The 12,350-nt window shown below is 32.4% G+C and overlaps 1 protein-coding gene and 1 long non-coding RNA gene across 3 annotated transcripts; one reads left to right on the top strand and one right to left on the bottom strand.

Moving 5' to 3' along the window:
• The first annotated feature begins 1,478 nt into the window (after window positions 1–1,478).
• LOC131626380 (uncharacterized) lies at window positions 1,479–2,564 on the top strand. Its single transcript, XM_058897197.1, has one exon. The coding sequence runs from the start codon at window positions 1,479–1,481 to the stop codon at window positions 2,562–2,564; it is 1,086 nt and encodes a 361-aa protein (XP_058753180.1).
• A 4,458-nt stretch (window positions 2,565–7,022) lies between these two features.
• LOC131626355 (uncharacterized) lies at window positions 7,023–9,099 on the bottom strand. Of its 2 annotated transcripts, XR_009291106.1 has the most exons (5): window positions 8,816–9,099; window positions 8,585–8,672; window positions 8,409–8,491; window positions 7,846–7,999; window positions 7,023–7,276 (listed from the first exon to the last, which is right to left on the bottom strand). It is a non-coding gene; the product is annotated as an uncharacterized LOC131626355 (long non-coding RNA). The 2 variants fall into 2 exon arrangements; XR_009291105.1 differs by having other exon boundaries at window positions 7,846–8,491.
• Window positions 9,100–12,350: the final 3,251 nt, after the last annotated feature.

The raw sequence follows: 12,350 nt of genomic DNA, 5'->3' as shown, positions 1-12,350 counted from the left end.
GATGATGTTAGGGAGACGGTTTTCAAGCATTTTGAGGAGAAATTTGTCGAACCGGAGTTTTCTAGACCTTTCTTAGAGGGTATTCCTTTCAAGACTCTAAGTAAGGAAGAGGCGGATTGTTTGGAGAAACCTTTTCTTCACGATGAGATTAAAGAGGCAGTTTGGGAGTGTGGTGGAGACAAAAGCCCGGGTCCGGACGGGTATTCTTTTCTCTTTTTTAAAAGATGTTGGTTCTTTTTAAAAGAAGACTTTTTTAATTTTTTCGACTACTTTTTTGGAGGGAATAACTTGTCTAAGGCTATCACTTCTTCCTTCTTAACTCTTATCCCTAAGAAACACAATCCTTTGGGTTTGGATGATTATAGGCCTATTTGCTTGGTGGGATGTATTTATAAAGTGGCGGCTAAGCTTTTGGCGGGGAGACTCAAAAAGGTGTTGAATTCTATTATTTCTTCTAGACAAACCGCGTTTGTTCCCGGAAGACTTTTGCTCGACGGGGTGCTTGTAGCGAATGAGGTGGTTGATTATGCGAAGAAGGAGGGAGTTAAGTGTTCTCTTTTCAAAGTTGATTTCGAAAAGGCCTATGATAAGGTGAGTTGGTCTTTTCTCCGGTTTATGTTCAAAGTTTTGGGATTTGGAAATAGATGGAGGAAATGGATGGAATTATTGGTGTTTAAAAGTGACATGTCGGTGTTGGTGAACGGGAGTCCTTCGAGAGAATTTGGTGTGTTTAGAGGGTTGAGACAAGGAGACCCTCTCTCCCCTTTCCTCTTTGTTTTGGTTGCGGAAGCGCTCACGGCTCTAGTAAGTAAATCTATAGAGTTAGAGGAATATCAAAGGTTTGTCATCAAAGGTAATAGTAGGGTGGATATCCTTCAATTTGCGGATGACACTTTATTGGTGGGCGATGGTAGTTGGAAGCATATTCGAGCTATTAAGGTAGTTCTTAGAGCCTTTGAACTTGTTTCGGGTCTTGGGATTAATTATCATAAGAGTAAGTTAATTGGCATTAATCTTAGTCCTCATTTCTTGGAAGCGGCATCTCACTTTTTATCTTGTAAGGTGGAGGATAGCAAGTTTAATTTCCTTGGTATTCCGATTGGGTCGAATCCAAGGGTGGAATCTACTTGGGAACCGCTCTTAATCAAGACTAAAGCTAGATTGGATGGTTGGACTAATCGCTTCTTGAATTTAGGCGGTAGGATCACTCTTTTGAAATCGGTGCTTACCCCCCTCACCATTTTCACTATGTCTTTTTATAAAATGCCGGCGAAGGTGGTAAAGAAATTTAATAGCTTGCAAAGTAAATTTCTTTGGGGAGGATTAGAGGAGAAAAAAAAATCCATTGGGTGCGGTGGAAAGATGTTTGTCTTCCCATGGACAAAGGCGGGTTAGGAATAAAGGACATTGCTTTATTCAATATTTCTCTCCTCAACAAATGGAGGTGGCGGATTCTTCAAGGTCGGAGTTCTCTTTGGATGGATGTCTTGAAAGGTCGATACGGCGATTTATCATCCACTTTATTGATCAATAGTAAGGTTAGTAATCCTCCTTCCTTTCTCCGAAATCTTTTTTCATCTTCTTCTACTTCTTCTTCTTCTATTTGGTGGAGGGATTTGGTTAAAATTAATTCTTTGTGTCATACGGATCCGATGGTTGACAAGGTTAATTTTAATGTTCATAACGGGTTCCACACACCGTTTTGGGAAACCGCTTGGCTAGATGGGATATCTTTGAAAGAAGAGTTTCCGGATTTATACTTAAATTCCACTTTGAAGGGTGTTTCGGTGGCGGGTATGGGGGGGTGGTTGCAAGATTCGTGGTGTTGGGGTGATTTTGGTTTAAGGTTGGAAGACAATGTTGTAGAAGCGGAGTTGGTTAGGTTGAAGGACCGTGTGGAAACATTTAACGGGTGGAGACATGGGTGTGATTCCGTTACATGGACCGAAGGCTCGTCTTTGGACTTTTCGGTTTCATCTTGCTATAATTTTTACTTGAAGTTTCAAATCCCGTACGGTCCTCCAAATGTTAATGATGGTGCTTTTGGTTTTTTGTGGAAAGCGGAAGTTCCGTTCAAAATCAAGGCTTTTTGTTGGAGACTATTCCTCGATAGGCTTCCAATGATTGATGGTTTGGTTAGTAGAGGTATACATTTTCCCGTGGATGATACTTTTTGTGTGTTGTGTGGTAAAGTCCCGGAAAATAGAGATCACTTCTTTTTTGGTTGTTTGGTGGGTACAAAGATATGGAATGACATAGCTTATTGGATTGGTAAAGAGGGAATGTTGGAAAATAAGTGTTTACCGCATTTTATGGAGTGGCACTTGTTTTTCCGCTCTTGTAGGATTAGAGATAGTAAATTGGATGTCGTGTGGCTTGCCACCGTTTGGTCTTTTTGGTTAATTAGGAATGGTGTCCGCTTTAGGAAGGAAGCTTGGAGCATAAACAATACCGTTTGGAACATTAAGTTCTTGGTTTGGAAATGGTCTTTTTGTGGAGAGATTACTCATCCCAACTATTCTTTTTACGATTTTAGTAAGGATCCGCTCCTTTTTCTTTCGTAGGGGTATTTGGTGTGTAATTTTTCTTTTTGCCGACCTTTCCCGCTCTCTCTTTGTAATCGGGTTGGAGAACCCTTAGTTTTCCGTTTAATATTATTTCTTGATTACAAAAAAAAAAAAAAAAATTCTAAATACATAATAAAAAATGATTTTTATAATTTTTATATAACTCGTATATTATAATAAAAGTAACCTCTACCATCATCAATAATACTATTTTAAAGAAACAATTGACTTAACTCTAATAAATAAATTATCATTTATATGACAAGAAGAAATAAAACAATGAACACAAGAAAAAAACATTTCTTCAAATAAATAAATAATATTTGATTGTATTTTATATCAATTTAGTACAATCTCAATTGTAATACACACAAACGCAAATATTCTGATCAAATTCTTTTACACAGTTCCCAAAACCCGACTTAGGGTATTTACTTTGACACTCTTTCTTACACCATTCATAATTATGTTCATTAGTGCAAACAGTCCCAACCCAATAACGCAAGGAGGTGCTGCTAGTTTTGGTGGTGGTCGATCGAATGAACAAGTGCATAAGTTTAAGAATGCTTTTAAAACTCGAACACCACTTACATAAGAATTACACAGAGTAGTACAATACTTCACCACATTTACCCAAAATTTGTGAGCATTCACCACATTCTATTTCGATAATTTGAACTGTGGTAGAAAAAGTAGAAAAAAAATTACTAGATTTGTAATTTAACAACATGGATAATTGTGGAGAAGTTTATTATTACCTGCAAGAACTAAAACCAAGTTGGCAAAGAAACAAAAAGATTTTGACATTTGGTTCGCCATTACACAATAATACTAATTTGCAAGTTTTTTTCTTGCTGCTGTTTTACTCCAATGATGATGTTGGTATTTATAAAATAAAATAAAAACCATTGAGATTGGCAGAATGATCTAAAATAATTTAAGTTAGAGGCCTAATTTCTCTCTAATATCAATGGACTTAGGGCGTCGATAGGATAAGAATCCAAATCCGCAAAATTAAGTGATTGGAATTATGGATGAAAGTAGCTTTTGAATGTGGTTCCACCTTTTATTTTTTTTCTTTTGATTGATGAAAGTCTTAATACCTTGAGAATTCTTATGGCTTGGTAAAGACTATATCGCTACCTATTTTCTTTTCGTGTGGTATTGCTTTTGGATAGTGATCTATATATCACTTCTCTCACATGCATTAGCACATAAAGTTTTGACCGACCTCGTTGTAGGGTGATTTCTACTAAATCACTTGGCGATCTGCTTAACATAGCGCAATATTTCGTGTCCCGAAAAAAAAATCAAACATGAAAGAGAATTGTATGCGGTTGATTTAAGACTTATTAAAATTTATCGTATATTCGCTATGATTTTATCAAGCTTCTGATAAATTTCTATTGAATTTAAATCCGAGAACATCCTTCACTCACCATCGATCTTACTACTAACTTTGATAACATACTTGACAAGTTTCAAGATGGTTATCTTTAACATCTAACAATTAACTTTAATTTCCGCACTTTATTATATTGCTCTTTATATTTCTCGCTTTATTGCTTTATTTTATCATTTCATCATGTTTATGTTTCCGCCATTTTCTCTTTGTCCATTTGGACGTTTACATTCCACTATTTTCTTTTTGTCCATTTGGACGTTTTGTTTATGTTTCCGCTATTTTTTTTATGTCCATTTGGACCATACTCTACTTTTGTGCTAAAACATTAATAAACAACTTAAAATCTAAAAAAAACATAAGCCCCTATGGACTATTGGTTACTATCCCGAGCATTTTGAAGACTTGAACTTATTGGACTTAGTACCTTTGGACCCTATTATTCTGTGGTTACTCTGTTGTTATTCTGTCTGTCTAGCATTGGTTTGTTGTTTGTTTATATGTACAGGTATTTCCTCAAAAGTCCTTGATGGTTAATTCCAAGACATTTATATAAGGATTTTACCCGAAAACAGTCATTACTTTGCTCGATTTTCGTCAGAATTTTAATGTGCTTAATGCAAAGTGGTACTAAAAACAATAAGTTCATCTGGATCCACAAAGGATAATGTGTTGGTTTAGTATTGATAGTCCAGAGGATGGGAAATCTACCTTGACTCTTAATGTCAAGTGTTGGCTTCTTCTTCGGTTAGACCGTTTCTTTCCTTAGCTTTTATTTTACGCACTAGGATAGCCTCTTAATCTCCTCCCCTCCTTAGATTTTCAAAATCTTCTCCCTTTTTCCAAAACCTTATTATGTTTGTAAAACCTCTTTTAAAACCTTTCTTTAAAAATATCTTTTGCCCTTAGTGAATTTTCTTTCAAAGTTTAGACACGATTAATTGTTGTAATGAGTTGAGATACCCCACAATTTTAAGATTGATTGATATAATGAGATCTTTTCCACGTGAGAGAGCTAGTGGCATACTCGTTGATTTTTATCCGAGTTGAAGCCCTTCTTTCATTTGTGATGCAAAGAATCCATTTGTTCTCATGATCAAGATCAATGACTGAGTATTCTCCCTGACGACGATAAAGTGTTTATTCCTTTCAAAACGTTTTTCCTGTTAAGCGGAACTACATTAGCTTTGACTTATCCATTGCACCGAGGAGGTATGTAGGCACAAGGCTTAATGCTTTGCCGAGCTTATTTTAAAAATAAAACAATCTCTTTTATTTTATTAACATTACCTTTCTTTAGGTTCTCGTAATCTTGGGGTTAACTGGTTCCTCGTTTTGTACAGTTTCTTTTATTATATATATTACGTTATTAACAAAAAATAAAATTAAAAAAAATGGATGTGATGAAGGTAAAAAATGAGAGAATCTTTAAATGTTAAGGGAATTCATACAGTTTTTTTTTTACGTTGGGTTTTTCAAAATGCCCCAATATGAAAGGGAGGAGAATAGGTATTAACCTATGTTTTATAATTTTCTTTTTTATAAGTATACATTGATTAATATCATTTTAATTTATTTATTTGATAAAAAAACATATCAGAATATTTAAAATATGGAGATTTTCTTAAATATTATTTATTTCATATTTCATCAATTTATGATAATTAAAAGCATTTTAATTAATAAATCGTTAGTTAGTCTAGTGGTTATTGGCGCTGGATTTGGTAGGGATAACCACGGTTTGATTCCCCGCAAACTCGCCCCCAAACCGGACTAAATCGCTAGTATAAAGAAAAAAAAAGCATTTTAATTAGTATTAATAAATATATAATAAATAATTATGGAAAGGCAATAAATGCAATAGTTTTTTATTTAATTTACTATTTTAATGTACAGATTAAGTCTTTTATGCTAATTTTCAATCTTTAATTTAATCCAAAACGTATTTTAGTATTGTTCTCCTAAATAAATTTAAAAATCAGTTTTACATTTTCCACTTTCAATAAAATTACAATAATTAGTACCATACTCAGTTATTCTTTTCACCAAAATATATTTAAACTGATTTAGAATCTTTATTTTTTTTAAAAGAAAATAGCATACATTCGGTTTGAAATATGAAAATTTTATTATTTACAAATTATTACATATTCAATACCTTTATAATAGGTAAAAATATATTTATTAATAATTTAATAACCCCTTACTCGCTGTATATAAATAATAATTACAAATATGTAATAAAACTGGATTTTTAAAAATTTTTTATATATCTCGTAAATTATAATAAAATTAACCTCTACAATCATCAATAATACAATTTTAAAGAAATATCGATATAAATCGAATAAAAAATACAATTCCAGGCTTTGGAAAAACAAAACAATGAACATAAAGTATATATTTTTTTGACTGAAACATAAAGTATATTTAAATTTATTTATAATCTTTATTTTTATAAAAAAAATAGTATAATTTCAATTTAAAATATAAAATTTAATTATTTACAAATCATTATATATTTTATACTTTTGATGATAGTTAAAAATATATTTATTAGTTATTTAATAACTTTGTTACTTGCTATATATATAAAAAAGAATTCTAAATACATAAATAAAAATTATTTTTATAATTTTTATATAACTCGTATATTATAATAAAAGTAACCTCTACCATCATCAATAATACTATTTTAAAGAAACAATTGACTTAACTCTAATAAATAAATTATCATTTATATGACAAGAAGAAATAAAACAATGAACACAAGAAAAAAACATTTCTTCAAATAAATAAATAATATTTGATTGTATTTTATATCAATTTAGTACAATCTCAATTGTAATACACACAAATAGGGCTGGACAACAGGTCGGACTGGGCGGGTTCGGGCTCATAACCACCACCCAACCCAAACCGCGGGTAGTAATAATAGACCCATTTTCGCCCAATTTCAAAGTCGGTTTAGACGGGTTCGGTTTGAACGGGTTCGGGTTATTTCGGACGGTTATTTCGGGTTAATCATCTGATACAATATTTAGAATAAAAAATATTTAAAATGATTTAATGCATATTAACTTATTAGTTAAATACAGAGCCTCCAGTATGATAGAAAATCCTATTAATTATCAATTACTTTAATGATATTAAATTGCTAATACAAATTAAAAACCTAGATAAAAAAATATAACATTGAAAATTGATAATTAAACATTTAAACTCTCCATCAATTTAAGATAATTATTGATCGTCATCAACTTTGCTGATCTTCATCCCTTTGCATTAATGGCTATTCTACATCAATCTGAAAAATGAAATAATGAAATTAAACCAATATAGAATGTTCAATTCAATTGTCCAAAAATTAGTATTCAGTGATAATACTTAAAATTTCATTAAAAATTACTTTACTGTGAATATTTTACATCAATCTTATAAATGAGTTAGATATAAGTTAACATGTGCTAGAAATAGTATTCAAATTTTTCAAAAAATGAATCCCTTATTCATCATTAAATTAAATTATGTGCAATTAAATGTATCTGAAAACAAAAACATGTATGATGCAAGTATCTACTCACCTAAATCATTAACCATCAGATTTGCATAAACTTGAATAGCATTGTGAATTCCACATAATAAGCTAATGGTTTATTTAAACTTCATTGAATTCCACATGAATTTTCAGTAGCTAACAGGGAAAAACGGAACAAAACATATTCAACTGGTTTATGCAATATTAAGATATTATAGTCATCGCATATACTCTAACCAAAACCAAAATTATTAACTTTAATAACAAGTTTCCATATAAAGATCAATTATTATTAAGATAAAAAAACAACATTAAAATGAATTGACCGTTTTAATTACCATTCTTTCTTAAGGACTGAGACAATTCCATGACTGACCAATCATTTTAGTAAACTCCATTTCTTTGATTGGATAAATTTGTTTTAGTAAACTCTATTGAATGGTAAAATGGCAATGGCACTGCAATGCTGTAGAGGAGGAGGAACCACTTGTTCTGAAAGATAATGCACAATTCTCAGCTACATGATAATACACACAAAAAAGACAAGAAGATTTCCATAATCATAGAAATTAGGAATAGCAGTTTGACATTCCTCAAAACTAAGCTAACCATAGACTTCACAAAATGTTTTTATTTTTTAGGAGAATATTTACTTAAGTTGGTACATAACATCTTTCTTATCATACATTCCATTTCAATAATATGAGTGCATGTGTGGAAAACAGACTACATAGTTTTGCATCATAGTAGATAGATATCAATATTTGAAAAATTCCTACTCACATAACTTAAAACTCTAGTTAGATATTGAACCAGTACATTTTAACAACCATCACATAATTTAACTATTTTCTAGTTTCCTAGAATGAGCAAATAAATTGTGAGATAAAGAAATTCATACTAGAGCAATTTCTAAAGGTTGGCATGACCGACGATTCTTCTAGTCTCTGCTTGAAAGAGAAAAACACCACCTAATTAGCAACCCTGGCATTTTTTTGCATTTAATCAATAAAAAAACCCAAATCCAGTATGAATAATTAAATATTTTAAGTAATCAAACTCCACAAATAAACATACTCTATGCAGCATCTTGAAGTTGACTGAAGACGAATCAAACTCCACAAATAAACATACTCTATGCAGCATTTTGAAGTTAGTTGAAGAGCTTCAACAAATTTCAGAAAAATAAAGAAACAAAATCAGGAAACAAAATTAAAATCAGAAAAACCAAAACGCAATAACTATGTTTGAAACCCTAAATAAGAAAAGCTAAAATTCCATAACTCCAAAACAAAAATAGATGCTAACCTTACAAACAACTAGAAACAAGCCATGAATAATAGACTGTCAAGATGATGAATGATTTCTATTTTTTGATTTGTGAAATATATATTGGGTTTGTGTTTTTGTGAGGATGAGTTACAAAAACGTGGTGATGACAAGTAGTAGTGGTGACCGGTGACAATAAATTTGGTGGGAGTGTTGGTCATTATGTTGGTGTTGGTCGTGGTGAAGGTGGTGAGGACGGCTAGGGTTTTTAGATAAGGGAGGTGAAGGTGAAAGATGAGAGAGAACGTGTTCTTTTTGTGTGGTGAGAGGTGAATGAATAAAGTAATCTGATGGTAAAAATAAATTTGCATATTAACTAATATTATATGGGCGGGTACGGTTACCTGCGGTTTTAGTTTCTTAAACCGGAACCGCCCAAATGAGCCCAGTCAAAACCGCATTTGCCACCCGCAGAACCGCCAAACCGTGTAAATCCGGCCCAGTTTGGTTTTTTTATTTCGGTTGATGCGGTTTGGGTCGGTTTTCGGGTCCCTGTCCATCCCTACACACAAACGCAAATATTCTGATCAAATTCTTTTACACAGTTCCCAAAACCCGAAAATTTGTGAGCATTCCCCACATTCTATCTCGATAATTTGAACTGTGGTAGAAAAAGAAGAAAAAAAATTAACTAGATTTGTAATTTAACAACATGGATAATTGTGGAGAAGATTATTATTACCTTCAAGAACTAAAACCAAGATGGCAAAGAAACAAAAAGACTTTGACTTCGTCATTACACAATAGTAATAATTTGCAAATTTTTTTCTGTTGTTGGTATTTATAAAAAAAATAAACATTGAGATTAGGATAATGATTTAAAGCATAGACAATTTAATGTGAGAAATTTTATATATTATTTTCAATAATAGAAAAACAAATATTTAATGTAAATCTTTTTTTTTTAATTGATAAGTATTAGACTTTTTTTTATTGATAAGTATTACACTTTGTAATTAGACTTTTAAAATATTATTCTTAATATACCACACTTTTAAAAGAAAAGTATAAATGCCACACTTTTGACTAAATTATAATAAAATAATGGAAGAAACCAACACATGGGTGGAAATGCAGATTTGATTTTTGATGTTTTTATCTGTTTTTTCCCATTAAGGCATTATTTAATAAAAATATTTGATAGTTGATAAACTAATTATTGGTGCACAAGAATAAAGACGATGACAAAGAGAATAAACAAAAAGGAATAACGACTGAGAGAATAAAGTTGTATATTCTACTTACTTGTGTTGTTAATAAATGATAGCTACTACAAGGCTATTTATATAAAAGAAAATCTTGCCACGTAAGCCCTAAAAGAGTAAACTTAGTGAACAAGTCTAAGGTACACATAGTACAAAACTAACAAATACTAAAGTACCATTTTAACTAAACAGCTACGCTATCTGGACCCAGAAGGTAGAACTTCTGGTCAACACTATCTTCTGAGTAACCATCAGAAGATCAACCCTCATCAGAACTTCTAATGCTTAGAACTTCTGATGCTCATCTTCTGAATATGAATTACTCTTCAATACCATCCCTTAATTCATATTCTTCAATCAAAGTTGACAACGCCAACTCAATCACTTAAGAGCATAAATTCATCTGTCTTGATCGCCTTCGTCAGAACATCTGCCAGCTGCTTCTGGGTGCTGTAATGCACAACCTCTAATGTTCCATTCTGGACTTGGCTTCTCACAGACTTGTTATCAATCATCGACTTCAAAGGCTTCTTCATTTTAATCTTCAGATCTTCTAATAGATTCAGAAGCCACACAGCTTGACATGCAGCTACAGGCAGGGCCGGCCCAATCAATTCGGAGGTCCTGTTCAAATTTTAAAAAATGGGTATAATAGAAATAGTGGCTGATCCAAAAATTCTAGAGAGTCCGAGCAAAAATTTTACAGCTTGTTTTTTTACTAATTTTACACTCCGGTTCTACTAATTTTAGCCTTTATTTTGTCTAAAAAATTTGTCCTTAATTGTATCAAAAACTTTTACATTCTGTTTTTACTAATTTTACTCTTAATTTTGTCTAAAAATTAATTAATTTTGCCCATGGTGTTGTTTAAAATCAACTATTAAATAAGGAGTATTCAACTAAACGAGGGACTGAGCTTGGGTGCGTGCCTGGACCGGTGGGGGCTGTAGCTCCGCCAATAAAAATAATTGTGGTGTAGTTTAGCTTAATTTTGAAGTAAAAACATATCTAATTCGACAAAATTATCTGCAATTCGTTTTGATTTTAGATAATTAATTATAAAATTAAATCCAATCTAATTTTATATAATTTAATTTGAATTAATTTTCAACTTGTCAAATATTTACTATGTAGAGTTAATCTCTATTTACTCAGGAGAAAATATAATTAGTTAACATTAAAATAATTTAACTTGTCATATTTAATTAGTTAACATAAGATGGTGCATAGTTTTTTTTTTTGGCCTTTAAATATTGAGGCCGTGTGCTGTTGCACTGTTTGCACATAGATAGGGTCGGCACTGGCTACAGGGCCTGCAATGTACTCAGCTTCACAGGTTGATAGAGCAACAACAGCTTGCTTCTTGGATCTTCAAAAAATAGGACCTCCCAGAATCATGAACAAATATCCAGAAGTACTCCTTATATCAACTTTGTCTCCACACCAATTAGAGTTAGAGTAACTCAATAACTCTGATTCTTCCTTTCTCCCAAAAGGAAACAATATGCCACACTTCAGAGTTCCCTTGACATATCCCAAGATTCTGACAGTAGCTTGGTAATGGGACCACTTAGGTTTACTCATGAACCTACTAACCAATCCAATTGCATAGCATATATCACGTCTGGTATTACACAAATACCTTAGAGAACCAACCAGCTGTTTGAAGATCGTAGCATCAACATCTCCACCTTCAGAGTCAGAGTTCAACTTCTGATTCGTTTCTGACGGTGTAACAGCAACTTTGCAATTCTCCGGCTTGAATTTCTTCAAAAGTTTTAACTCATACTTTAGCTGATGCAGAATGATACCATCTTCTGAGTACAAAATCTTCATCCTTAGAAAATATGACATTTTTCCAAGGTCTGTAATCTTAAACTCATTCATAAGCACCTTCTTGAACTTCATCAGATCTTCTAGACAACTCCATGTAAACAATATGTCATCAACATAAAGGCACAACATAATCATATTGCTTCCAGAATGTTGCACATAGACTCCATATTCCATCTCACACTTCTGAAACCCTTGCTTCTTGAAAAATGAATCAACTTTCAAATTTCAAGCTCTGGGCGCTTGCTTCAATCCATACAGAGCTTTATGTAATTTGTACACCATCCCTTCATTATTCTTTTTCACAAAGCCAAGGGGTTGTGACACATATATCTCCTCTTGTAATGGACCGTTCAGAAATGCAGACTTTACATCCAGATGCATCAAGGACCAACCTCTATTTGCAGCTAACGCAATCGCCAGTCTGATTGTTTCATGTCTAGCTACAAGAGCAAACACCTCAAAGTAATCTAGTC

The sequence above is a fragment of the Vicia villosa genome, unplaced genomic scaffold, assembly GCF_029867415.1.
Source record: "Vicia villosa cultivar HV-30 ecotype Madison, WI unplaced genomic scaffold, Vvil1.0 ctg.000283F_1_1, whole genome shotgun sequence".
Taxonomy (NCBI): domain Eukaryota; kingdom Viridiplantae; phylum Streptophyta; class Magnoliopsida; order Fabales; family Fabaceae; genus Vicia; species Vicia villosa.
This window is presented reverse-complemented; position numbering and strand designations above follow the sequence as displayed.